The 13784-nt window shown below is 36.6% G+C and overlaps 2 protein-coding genes across 4 annotated transcripts in view; one reads left to right on the forward strand and one right to left on the reverse strand.

Moving 5' to 3' along the window:
- Positions 1 to 13784, reverse strand: part of DOCK1 (dedicator of cytokinesis 1) — a 510685-nt gene that overhangs the window by 300645 nt on the left and 196256 nt on the right. The gene's annotated exons all lie outside the window — the stretch shown is intronic.
- The window catches only part of INSYN2A (inhibitory synaptic factor 2A), a 42962-nt gene that overhangs the window by 23340 nt on the left and 5838 nt on the right, over positions 1 to 13784 (forward strand). Inside the window, exon 4 of the mRNA XM_032224958.1 lies at positions 4035 to 4106. Within this exon, the coding sequence (XP_032080849.1) occupies positions 4035 to 4106 (72 nt within the window). The remainder of the gene's footprint in view (positions 1 to 4034; positions 4107 to 13784) is intronic.

Here is a 13784-nt window from a genome sequence, read left to right on the forward strand (position 1 = left end):
CAGAACATTAAAAGAACATATAAAACCCTCATGTTAATTGGGAATAGCTATCCATTAAGACTCATATGTCAGTTAAATAATAATTTACATCACAGGCCATCACTGTTATAATTATGTAAATTATTTAAGTTCATCCAATTGTCAGTTGTGATGTTATGATAAAAATTGACACGAATCATCCAGATTAATTTGACTAAAGCACATTGGGATGTATGGGGTGCCTGGACAGAAATTTCTCCTCTTGTTTCTGAAGTGAAGTCTGCTAAACTTATTCTGTCAAATAGAAAGTTCAGATTTAGGAAAACGTGTAAAGCATGATATCTGATATTGTGAGCTATTACTGGGAAATCCTGGAGCTTGTTAGTTTGAGTTTATACCAGTTGCCTGAAAGGTTTGACCCTAAGCCATGCAATATCTTTGGAATGTAAAACATGCAGAAGATCTTTGGTATAGCATTATGCATCTTCAGTTAGAATTAGAACATTTTATCTCTGATTGAACCAGTCTATGGCGGGGTAGGTTCCTACCTGTTCGCACCTATTCGGTAGAACCGGTTCATCAAATCTACCGAACCGGTTAGAAGAGGTTCCACCAGTGGACCCAGAAAGCAGGCCACACCTACATAAAATTTTTGAAACCCACCACTGGTCCTTGGATATTATTATTCTACACTATCATGTTCATATTTATAAAACTCAGTTCCTCTGTGAAAGGTAAGGATGACTACTGCGTTTGTGGTGCAATCAGAACATTGCGTGTGTTGAAGTTGCTTTAACGCAATCTAAAGATTTGATTTTAAAAAACAAGTTGACATCCTATTCTTATGCATGCCAGTGCTGTGTGTGAGGTAATTTAAGGTGGTTCTGACAAGTGTCGTCGGCATCTTCATATCCAGTCACATGGGCGGCAAGCCACTCCCATCCGGTCACATGGGCAGCAAGCCACTCCCACAAAGGAGGCCACACCCACAGAGTAGGTTCGAACAATTTTTGAAACCCACCACTGATAATAAGGTAATCTGAATGTATCTGAACTCAGGACAACCATTATCACTGTGTATCGTGAGACAGAAAGGCAAATGATCCAAGTTGTAAAGTTAGTTTTCTAGTTTTCTATTCAGCAAATTTCCACAGCAAATACATTATCTACTTTCAGAAGGAAAGAAAAGGGGCTACCTGCAGCAATTGAGTGTATATGCATCCCCACGTTTTCCTCTGAGTAAAAATTCAGAGCCTTAGAGGCAAGGAATCTTTTCATTTTCCCTGCAGTTGTATATCTTGACACCTCCACACAAATAAAAGGATAATTTATGGCTGCATAAATTGTGAAATTTGAGGAAAGCAAATTTAAAGGTCATTTTTGTTCCCGGTACCACATTTTAAACTTCTTTGGATTCTTAACTGGATTTAAAATAATGCAACCTCTAACATACTCACAAATAAAAGTCAAAGCAAGACAATATATAAATATGCATGAAATTATTGAGACAGCCAAGAATATTAAGCATGGCTTCTTTGCTTCAGAGTCTCTCATATTTCAAGGCCACATAATATAATTCATGCAGATAAGTATTTTGCCTTTTTTAACTCTGAAGTAAGGCTTAAATTAAAGATTACAGCCTGATTAATTTAACAAGGGTGGGACTTTTGGGGTGGGTGGATTATATTTTGTTTACTATCTGTATATATTCCTCTTGGTCTGAAAAATGATATCATGGTATAATGAAAGCAGGGATATTAAAAAATTGCAGCCCAGTGTTGGGGAAGAGCTGTTAAGAATCTCTTATCAGTTTATAGATACCAATAATGCCTGGACATCATATTTCTAGCCTTCAAAGTTATATTTTATCTGGCTTGCCGTAATTAGAACTAGTGCTGTTTTTTTTACCTAAATGTTTATGCAGCTAAAGACAAATTTGTGTAGTTGAAAGTTCTGTAGTTATTGACCAATATAATGTTCATTTGAAACAAATGTGACATACTGATACTGGGTTTTATAGAGGGAAAAGGGAAGAGGAACATTTTTGACAAACTCCATGGATGAAATTTATGATATTCAATCTGCCATAAATAAGACCCAAATTTTATTTTCTATCTTGGACATCCAGTAGCTCATTCCTATCATTTATTTCCTCTACGTATATTGTTTTGTTTCAACCAGAGAAACTTTAATATCACAACTGGAAAGTATATGTACAGAGACAGCCCAAGAAAGTTGACTTTAAATGAGGATCTGTCTGCTATGCCTACTGTTCTGTCCTGCTAAGTACTCTCCTATACCCACTTTTTCCCTAGTAGTAGCAGCACCACTAGTGTGTAGCTGTTGTTGTTTTGTTTGTTGTTGTTGTTTGGCCATCATTCCAAAGATATCACTGAGGGGTTCAGCAGTTCTAATGCCACAATTCATTTCTCCAATGACTCCTATGGAGTGAGCCTCATACCACAACCAAAAAGCCTATATTTCTCTTTGCTTTGGGGGCACTGAAGTAACAGCTCTGGTAAGGGACTTGGGACACTTCACTGGCCAACCCGATTGGTCGCTCAGAGAAGATTCTTGGTTTCACCCCAATAGTTGGTATAGGATTGTCATGCAGTTTTCAATACAAGCATAAAGTGGGGGAAAATAATAAAATTATTGTAAAATTATCAAGAAAGATAGATGGTGCTAAGCTTTGTATTCTGGAACAACGGATATGAATTAATACTTTTAATCAAAGCGCAACACAAATATTTAATTTCAGATTATTAGAATCTCCTGCTATATGATTTTTATATGGTTGAAATAACATTAAATGATTTCTCTATTCATATTGTAATAAATTTAAATGGAAAATTGGGCACACAGAACATTTATAGGATGATTTTTTTTTCCTCTTTATTTTTGTAAGCTGCCCGGAGTCCTTCGGGATTGGGCGGCATATAAATGTGTTTAATAAATAAATAAATAAATAAATACATGCATGCATGCATGCATGCATACATACATACATACATACATACATAAAATAATTATAGATAGTATTACATCTTACAGTATGCTTTAAAATTTGTTAACCCTTTTGAATTTTCAGAATTTTTGCATAAATATAATCTGAAACTAGAGAACCGAATTAAACACATTTGAAATATTTGACTCTAATTTCCCTTTCAAATGAACTGATAATCACATACTTTGTTATATGTAGCATTTTTCTCAATAAAGATATAAAAAAATATAATGCTTTTGGCCTAAGTTTACCAAACTTGTGAACTATATCAGAGCTCTGTATTACTCTATTACTGTTCATTTCATAATGACCAATTTATTGCCTTAAGGTACAGTAAGCTGCACTTTACATTTAGGTTACATGTGTAATAATTCAAGAAATAATGCTGGAAGCACAAAGGCTGTGAATGTTACAACAGCAATCTGTCTTCCCTGACAATAAAATGTGTTGATTGGATCACTTCTAAAATTTAGCAATTATATCATCTTCTTGCTTATTGCATGTGACTCCAGCATTCCCTTATGGACAATATGTATCATTGGAATAGAGAAAATCTAATAAAAACATTGTGCCAGGCATGTACCGTCCACAATATGTAAATCATGCTTAGGCAATTTGATTTCAATTGTCAATATATTAACAAACTGTTTCCTGAATATCAAGTAAGAGCCGAGGTGGCGCAGTGGTTAGGGTGCAGTACTGCAGGCCACTTCAGCTGACTGTTATCTGCAGTTCAGCGGTTCAGATCTCACCGGCTCAAGGTTGACTCAGCCTTCCATCCTTCCGAGGTGGATGAAATGAGGACCCGGATTGATGTTGGGGGCAATATGCTGACTCTGTAAACCGCTTAGAGAGGGCTGAAAGCCCTAGGAAGCGGTATATAAGTCTAACTGCTATTGTTATTGCTAAGTAAGTATTCCTATGTGCCTAAATGCAGGTACAAAACTCACAATCCAATGAAAAGTTAAAATTAGGTTTCATTCCTCCATTCCACTTAAAACAGTGAAGAAGCAATTCTTTTAACTATATGATGTTTTTATATTTTCAGGCTTTCATATCGGACTGGTCAAGACACATCCAATTGTGACACATGTAGGAATAGTGCGTGTATAATCTATAGGTAAGTAACTTCTCACATTTCCCCTTTTCAAATCGGATAAAATGATTTTATTCAGTAATAGAACCTGCATGCAAGCCACTGTTTTAAATTGGTATTTCAGCATGAATGCTCTTAAGAACAGGAAATTAATGTTTACTGTACTATAAAGCCAATTTATGAGGTATTTAAATACTAGAAAGAAGAGAAATGAGATGATGATAGTGGTGTGCATTAACTTGTACAATCATAGAGTAGAAATTTGTAGAAAGTACTTCATCAAAATAACTTTTTTTCATTTAAATAACATTGATGTCTACAATAAAAAAATTTGAAAACATGTAACAGTGGAAATTATGGCTACGCTGAATATTACTTTTTTAAAAAGGTACACAGCATATACTTAGCAATAGCAGTTAGACTTATATACCGCTTCATAGGGCTTTCAGCCCTCTCTAAGTGGTTTACAGAGTCAGCATATTGCCCCCAACAACAATCCGGGTCCTCATTTCACCCACCTCGGAAGGATGGAAGGCTGAGTCAACCCTAAGCCGGTGAGATTTGAACAGCCGAACTGCAGAACTGCAGTCAGCTGAAGTAGCCTGCAGTGCTGCATTTAACCACTGCGCCACCTCGGCTCCATTATACTTGCAATGTATATAGCCTAGAAATGGAATGTCTTAAATGAATGTACACAGAACTGATCAAAAAAGTTCCAGAAGCATATTCCCCATGGTCACACAATTACCATTTGGGACTTTCACAGCTTCTGGCAAGCAAAGTCAATGGGAGAAGGTCACAAAAGGGGGGGAGGGGCATGTGATGTCATGCTTAATGATATTGCAGGATTCGCTTAATGAGAGCCATCACTAAGCAGCACTGTCATGTGACATTGTGCTTAAAAACTGTGTTATTCAGCAACAAATTCTGATCCCAATTTACATAGTTAACTGACGACCACCTGTAATAGATTTATGTATTGACATGCCTTTGTAAATTTGTAGAAATCAGAAAAGTAGCAAGCTGGTAGAAGCATAGATTTTAAGTGTTCTTCACAAAAGTAGAATAAGTGGATAAATGTACATACTGTATATTTTGGAGTATAAGACGCACCCCCCCCCCAAAAGAGGCTGAAAATTTCGATGCGTCTTATACTCCAAATGTACCTCTACTCATCCACTGGACCCCACCTTTTGGCCTCTGCACGTCTACTTCCTGGCTGCAGAGATCGCCACAGACAATGACTTTTGTTTTTGGGTTCCGCGCATTGCGTTTTCAGCCTCCAAACACTCCATTTGAAATCGATTCAAGGCTGCTGGAATTACCAGAGCACATCGCCACCTCCGCGCATTGCATTTTTGGCCTCTGCACATTGCATTTTAGGCCATCGCACGCCCCGTTTTTGACCTCTGTGTGTCGTATTTTGGGACATCAATCGGCAGCAATGTGCTTTGGTGATCCCCACAGCCTTGAACGGGTCTGAAACGGAGTATTTGGAGGCTGAAAACACAAGGCATGGAGGCCTATATTCTGGAACAGCTGCTGCCTTGTCTTACCGCTTCCGCGCTTCACCTGCTTTACTAACCGGAGTAGCATTTATATCACCTTATAGCAGTATATTGTTACGTTTTATCATCTTTACAATGACGAGAATGCTGCACATTATATTTTTTAAAGAGTCTTCTGGAATAATTAGTGACTAAAATTTGTTATATTAACTGGGAAACCTATGTAGTAGTTGTTGCCAGAAATAATGTAGGATGTTTTAGGATACAAGGACTACATTTCTAAGCATTTTTGTGCCACATCTTTTGCTGTCTGTTTGCATAATCCATCAAGCATAAATTGGTGCAATATCGATTGAGCTGCAGAGTCTAATGCCATCTTATTCATTCTCCTGTGTAATGCATGCCATTAATGAGATGAGGTGCTTGACTTCAAAAGTTCTTAAGGAATAAATTGGCTTTAGGTGAATTTTACTCCATACTTTTCAATTGTGTATAAGCAACGAATGTTTTGGACTATACAATTGTGCTTTAGCAATTAAGTTTTGCATAAATGTTGTTTAACTGATACAAGCTAAATACTGTGATTGTAAGAATCCTGAAATATTGTGCATGGAAAGCCATACAGATAATCCTTGTGTTACAATGGCAGTTGAGACTGGATGTGTCATTGCTAAGTGGCAGTTATAAAATACATCATGGGTCCACATTGTTTAGCAATAACAATGATTGCTAAAACCAAGTTCTGGTTGCTAAAACCAAGATGTGCCGTTCATTATGCAGGAAGTGGCGGAAGTCCCAAATAATGAGCTCAGAGGGGGGGTAACACGGAGTGGGGGAGGACCTGGAAAATTGGTGCAGGCTATCTGAGCACAAGAAAGCCAAGAGAGTGAATGGCATAGCTGGACACAAGTCCAGAAATCCTGGGGGTGGATGGCACAGCAGGGCATGAGCATTAGAAGTATGGGGTATATAGCAATAGCAATAGCAGTTAGACTTATATACCGCTTCATAGGGCTTTCAGCCCTCTCTAAGCGGTTTACAGAGTCAGCATATTGCCCCCAACAACAATCCGGGTCCTCATTTTACCCACCTTGGAAGGATGGAAGGCTGAGTCAACCTTTGAGCCGGTGAGATTTGAACAGCCGAACTGTGGAACTGCAGTCAGCTGAAGTAGCCTGCAGTGCTGCATTTAACCACTGCGCCACCTCGGCTCCTCGGTAGATATAGGGCCTGGTGTAAGCACAGTAAAGCGAGGGGACTTACCATAGGGTTTTGGAACCTTCTCTGATGGCTTCCTATTGACTTTGTTTGTGGGAAGCCAGCAAGGAAGAATTTGGTTGACAATCCTGCAGGACTTAGCAACTGTTTTGAGTGTGACCAGTTCCTAAGAACCTAAATCAAGATAGAATGACTGCAAGGGCTCTGTGACAACCAGAACTTTGTGAATTAGTCTGAAAATACCACTCATTTAGCACTGTTTGCTAAATGGTTGCTGAAGAGATGGTCAGTAAGAAAGGGCTACCTATATTTACCGGTAGATGTTCATCAGTGTTCCAAAATCCAGGATGGAGAGATTCCTTATCCTTGTCCTTTTAAAGAACTATCATTCCATGGACCTTATTTCCATTGGTCAGCAGCCTAAGATATTAAATGGCTACATTTTGTGATATACTATAGTTACTGTCAGTAGTGTGTGGGCATGGGTGTGTTTCAGTGGTGGGTTGCTCATCCCGTTCCAACCGGTACAATTGGAATGGGGTTGGCGGCATCCTTGTGCACGTGCGCAGTTCACGCATGCATCTTAGCGCCTGCGCGATGCTCCAGCTGCTCACGGAGAATCGCGCCGGTGCTGTATGTGCCATGCGCCTGTGTGGAAGCGCAGAAGCCTTCAAAACCGGTAAGGAGCGCGGGCAGGCGCCGGGTGGGCCCTTCGGCGTTCCCAGAAGTTACTTACTTCCGGGTTCACCGACCAACGGACCGCCGCGGATCGGTTGAAACCCACCCGTGGTGTGTTTTAAACAAAGATAGAAACAGAAGGGTAGGCTCTTGAGTTATTTTTCCCCATTTCTTTCATGGAAAATACCCCCATCTGCCACTAAGTTTCCCATGTTGGTATGTTTTAAAGGTCGAACTGGGAAGAGACCTTGGGAAGCAAATTGTTCTCATCCTTTTTTTTCTCTCAGATAGTATTTAGACTTGGGAGGAATTTAGGAGTCTTCCAGAGACTTCTGTTGCCATGCTCGTCCTAAAACTGGATTTGAAAAATCAGCTCTTTCCTTTCAATGATGTTTCACATTTTCTGGAGAACCTTTGGAAAGTCAGAAAGCTGATATAACTCCCAATCTCTCCAGTTTTGTGCAGCTATGCCCCACAAAATCAGTCAAATCCTGTGTTACTTTAATAGCAAGTATTTTTTTTCTTCTTTACTCTGGAGTAGCAACTATAATGATTTATGCACTAGGTTACTCTATAACTCTATTTTCTGGCTTATAGCAATTCTTTCCTCTTCCATTTCCATAGCATTTTCTTGGCAGATGCCATTATCAGAAGTGATGTCCATTTGCTAGGGGATAGAATACACTAATCAAGCGGTTTTCTTTGTTGCTACATGTTCTTGTGTGAATGCTAAAAATAAACTTTGGACTTAAATGGTTTCACAAGCAACCACAAGCTTGCGATCACTCTTCATCATTTTAGAAGTGACAGTTCTTCACTTATTGAATGAAGGACTGTCCATAAATTAATTATATGCCTTTCTTTATCTCTGGAAAAGGCCTTCTTTCTAATGTCATTTGGTCCATCAATGTATATTAAGGAACTGTTGCAATATATTTCATTCACTGATTTTATCCATTCCCTTTTTCTAATTCCCTTTCCTACTATTTTATATGCACAATAGCTTAAAGTTACATTACAATAAAATCTTTCACAATTTATTCCAGCCTAAAAGTGACTTACATAAACCGTACTGTAAATAAATTCAGAAATACATCCCATCCATGCAAGCTCTCAGGTTTATTTATTCAGATAATTTTTTTTTTAATATGTAAAATTCTTGGTGCATTACTTTTATTCATTGAAATAATAATTATAAATTAAACATAGTGCAGAATGATTGGCAGACACAATTAGCTGACTCAATCATATTGGGAATTCATAGTATGCAAGTAAATGTAATCATAGCCTAATTAATTTGGGAATTCAAATATTTCCTTAATGAACCTATTTCCTTTTTCTAGAAATAGTAAATATCAGTTGGGGGTCATATCAAGCAGTGGGAGTTAAAAACTGATTGAGAAAGTTCAAACTTTGCAGTTCAAACTTTATCCTACTGGAATAATTATCTATCTATCTATCATCTATCTATCTATCTATCTATCTATCTATCTATCTATCTATCTATCTATCATCATCTAAAGTGCATTAAAAATGAATTAAGTTTCAGCCATCTCTCATGTCTATTTTCCCTGCTTTGTTCATTTTGGCAATATCTTCTCTGGCTGGGAATATGTAAAAACATCTAAATTTGATCCACCTTAGCATCATACATATCTTTCTGCATGTTTTTTCATATAAACAGTTCCATTTCTTCTCCTTTTTACCCTCACTCTTCTATACACCTGTGTACGAGCACACATGTTAAGAAAAGCATGTTCATTCAGCAGAAGAAAAGTAGAGATCCAGGAAGAAATGTAATAATATACCTTCCTGCCTTAATGAAAAACAGATGGTGAGGTAGCATAAAGTATGGAATGAGTCTATAGAATCATTGTTTGCCAACAACTACCAGTATTATATTTCAAGCCAAGTCAGTTACGTTGAAGCCCATCAGCAATAATATCCTTGAAAGATCGTATATAGGAATTCCTACATAGAGCAACGAAAGTATATGTTTATAAGTCATATAAGTGAACCTCTTTAAAATGATTTTAATGAAACTGACATACAGAAACAAAACCCAAACATCCTGGATTAATAAAACTTTTACTTTCAGAACTATCCAGTTATATCCTCACATGCAATGTACAGCATAACTAAGGAAGTGAGATTCAGAAATCATGACATGCAATTATTATTTTTAAATCAAGATGACGTCATGGATTCCTTATTCATGTTATATGGAAAAGTAGATAAAGTCCAATTAAAGTACATAACTGATAGAATATCAGATAGAATGGGATTTCAAGTGTTTAAATTTTTATAGTAATATTCGATTATTTGGGTAGAATGTTATTTTTTTATAGAGGAACTCTTGTTTTCTGCTTTTCCTGAAAATTAGTTGGAAATTATGGCTTTGGATACTGCTGCTGAAAGAGGGAGAGAAAGGCACGCCAAAATCGTTGCTGGAGCACAGGGTTTAATTTAATTTAATTAATTTAATTTATTAGATTTATAGGCCGCCCAATCCCGGAGGACTCCGGGCGGCTTACACAGAACAAGAAAAGAAAACACATTAAAAAAAAATTAAAAAATTCTCCAACACACATACGTTCAAATTGGGGCTGGACCCTACATAATAAGGTCAACAGCCCCAGGCCTGCTGGAACAGCCAGGTTTTAACAGCTTTTCTGAAGGCCATGAGGGTGGGGGAGGTCCGGACCTCTGTGGGCAGCTGATTCCACAGGGTCGGAGCAGCCACAGAGAAGGCCCTCCTCCGAGGCCCTGCCAGCCGACACTGTCCGGCTGACGGCGTCCTAAGGAGGCCCACCCTGTGGGATCTTATCGGCCGTTGGGAGGTATGTGGCAATAGGCGGTCTCGCAAATTAGGGGTTTCTAAAGTATAAAAAATATAGTACAATAAAGTAATTAAAACTAAACATGGGGTGAAGAATCTGGGGTTTTCAACAGTTCAAGTTAAATTACCAATGATGGTTACATGATGGCTGTATGACCAATACTGAGTGATAATAGATTTATGGTTCAGCAACATCTGACGGTCTCAAGTTCTCCACTTCTGAATATGATCCACCCACAAGAGACCAAGGAAATTTAGCTTGTGCTGAGTATCCATTTGCTCTCCAGTTAAGCCTTCTCTAACAAAGTAATTTATTTTCCTGTTAGTCTGCCTGGTTTGTTGCATTTTTATTTCTTACCAGGTATTGGCTGTAGGTCTTTGTAGCAAGTCTTTCTTTGCAAATTTACCATTCTCATAGGTAATCAAAGACTGAAAATACAAGCTGCCCTACTTGCAGTGAGTAGCAACTTGCACATAGGCCATGGACTAGCAAGAGAGGTAGAGAAGGCCCAAGGCTTCAATTCTTGAGTTTATTTCCCTGGGTATTTGGTAGTAACAGATTGCTTGCAGTCTATTTCTCATGCTAGCTGATTGGCTGCTCCTGGCTTGTGTTAATCACATTATTGTGAATAAAACATTATAGGGACTCATATGATCTCATATGATAATGTTTCTAAGGAGAAAGGTCAGGGGGAGAATTTCCTGAAAATATTCTGTTTCTGCTCTACCAGGTGAAATACCTTGCCCTTTTAACTTTACCATCAATATTCTAAATCTTGAAAATTTGAAAATATTTATGCAGAATGCATGCGTAATGTTTTCTGCAACTAATTTTTATTAAGCATTGCAAATAGAATATAAACTAATGCAAACTACAAAATATAGAGATCCAAAAAGAAAATGACAAATGGTGAGCCAAGGTGGCGCAGTGGTTAAATGCAGCACTGCAGGCTGACTGCTAGATCAGCAGTTCGGCGGTTCAAATCTCACCGGCTCAGGGTTGACTCAGCCTTCCATCCTTCCGAGGTGGGTAAAATGAGGACCCGGATTGTTGTTGGGGGCGATATGCTGACTCTGCAAACCGCTTAGAGAGGGCTGAAAGCCCTATGAAGCGGTATATAAAAATCTGCTATTGCTATATTGCTATAAGAAGAAAATAACTTCCCCTTTCATCACAGCAAAGTAAAAACAATTTTAATATCTTATCAACATCTCCTAACATATTATCTTTTTACCCCATAACGCATATCTTAACCAGAGAATCCCAAAAACAAAACTATCATCATTTATTCTTCATGAGCAAAATCTATATATAATTAAGGAACATCCAGATATAATTAATTCTCTGTTTTAAGTTGGATCTATCAAATTAGCTCTGTATTTCTCACTTGAATTTTTAACAAACTTAATTTTAACCCCATCAAATATAGTCCCATTTTCTATTCATTTTTTAAAAATAATTTTTCAGAATTTACAGACCTCTTTTGTAATCCAGTAAGAAAAAGTTATCTGGATCGCTTTTCTGATGAAATGTTTGTACATCTCCAAATGTAATAGTGGAATGTCCATCCGTTTCATTTGAACATCCAGAAAAGAACATCCTTCTGACATATTTAAATCCATATTCGAATTAATTTCAAACATCAATTGTAGCTTGTCCTTCTGTGACTTCATTGATGCAGAATTTGTTTATATCAAATAATTTTAAAGATAACATTCAAAAATGTCCCTCAGTTTTTGTTTCATTTTTTAACTGGATGAATTGATTGTTTTCTACCTCCCTCTAGTGTCTCAAACCTTCGAGATCCCATTATCATGTTTTCTCTTTAAAAAAAAACCAAACCAAATAATCACCATTTCCAAATGGAAAAATTCATTTAATGAATTCAAAACTATAATTCCAAGTACACCTGATTCCTCAAGTCTTTTAACTTTTTAAAATCCATATTCTAAGCACCCTTTTGGCGTTACTCCAAAAATTAGTACTTTTTAAAAACCTTTAAAATAATATTTAAAGCTCTTTTTCCAAGTATCATTAGGTATCTCACCTAATGAATGCAGAAAAAAAAATTTGGTCTGAAGTACCTTAATATTTACAATTCAGTAAAACAAAATTGATCTCCAAAAAGTGATAAAGAAATGAAGCACAATCTTTCATCCTTAAAAGATTGTGTTACAAGCTTGAACTTGATGATATCCCTTGAGTAAGAACAACTCAACTCAAAAGTCAATTGCAGAATGAAGATTCATGCCACCTACTTATGGGGATTGGCTGTCCAGAGTCACATTGGTGCTAATCTTTCTTCTTACACATATATTCCAATAATTTTTAGCACAAAAAAAAATACTGTGGCATCTAATTTGTCAAATTAGAATATATTAATGTTACTGAAGATAATAGAAATATGATTAAGACCTTTACCTTGTAACGTCAGTCAAACTGTATCCTTAAAAATGCCACAGATTCAAAGGATGCTGGGTAACAATTAATTTTAATGTATAAATAAGGGAAGAAAAAGTAGACCCTCCCAAAAAACATTTTATGATTATTACATGGATTATTATTGTTCAGTCAGGCCAAATAGATCCACTTAGAATGAAAAATCAGATCATGTATATCTTCCATTCAGAATCAGCCATATATTTATAAAACCACAAAGAAAATTTATCATTGAATGAAATTAACATTAAAATATTAGATTGTTAGTATTATTAAGATACTCCTAAGTACACATACATTTTTGCCTTAGCAACTTATGATTCAGAGACAATTGCATGCGTGCAGAATTTATATTAATCCTATCTTGTTCTAAGTAATTTGATAAAATAAGTGAGAATATATTCCTTCTATAGTTATTTCCTAAGAGACTTGGCCTTTACACTCTTCCTTAAAAACAATTTGTTTAATATTTTGTACACTGATCCATAAGCTGTTACCATGGAATGATTTTAATGACATAAACATTGAAAGCTATCATAACAGTTTTCAATTTATTTAGGAAACTTGAACGCTTCAAAGTTGTTTCAGATTCAGTGAAAAAATTATCTGAAATCTACCATGATTAATTTCTGCAGTGAAAAATTGATTAAAACACACTATAAAATTGAAGATCTGGAAAAATGCTAGCAAAAGCCAAATGAACCTGTCATTTGATTGATTTTCTTTCTTGGACTTCAAAAAAACATACTGCTTATTTAATTTCACCCTAAATATTATGGTTTTCCTAATACCCAATTATGAGATAAATTGAAAACAACATTTTTATTTGTTTTTAAACAAGGACAAACAAACATAAACATTAAACTAAAAAAAACATATCTTCCATTACAAGTTGTAGAAAGTTTGTCAGTTGGTTACAGTATTTCCATGCATCTCCTCCATAGTCACCACCTGCTTTTCATATCAAATCACATATTTTAAATTCACCTATATGTATATCACAATTATTATATCTCAAC

This window comes from Thamnophis elegans, chromosome 10 (assembly GCF_009769535.1).
Source record: "Thamnophis elegans isolate rThaEle1 chromosome 10, rThaEle1.pri, whole genome shotgun sequence".
Taxonomy (NCBI): Eukaryota; Metazoa; Chordata; class Lepidosauria; order Squamata; family Colubridae; genus Thamnophis; species Thamnophis elegans.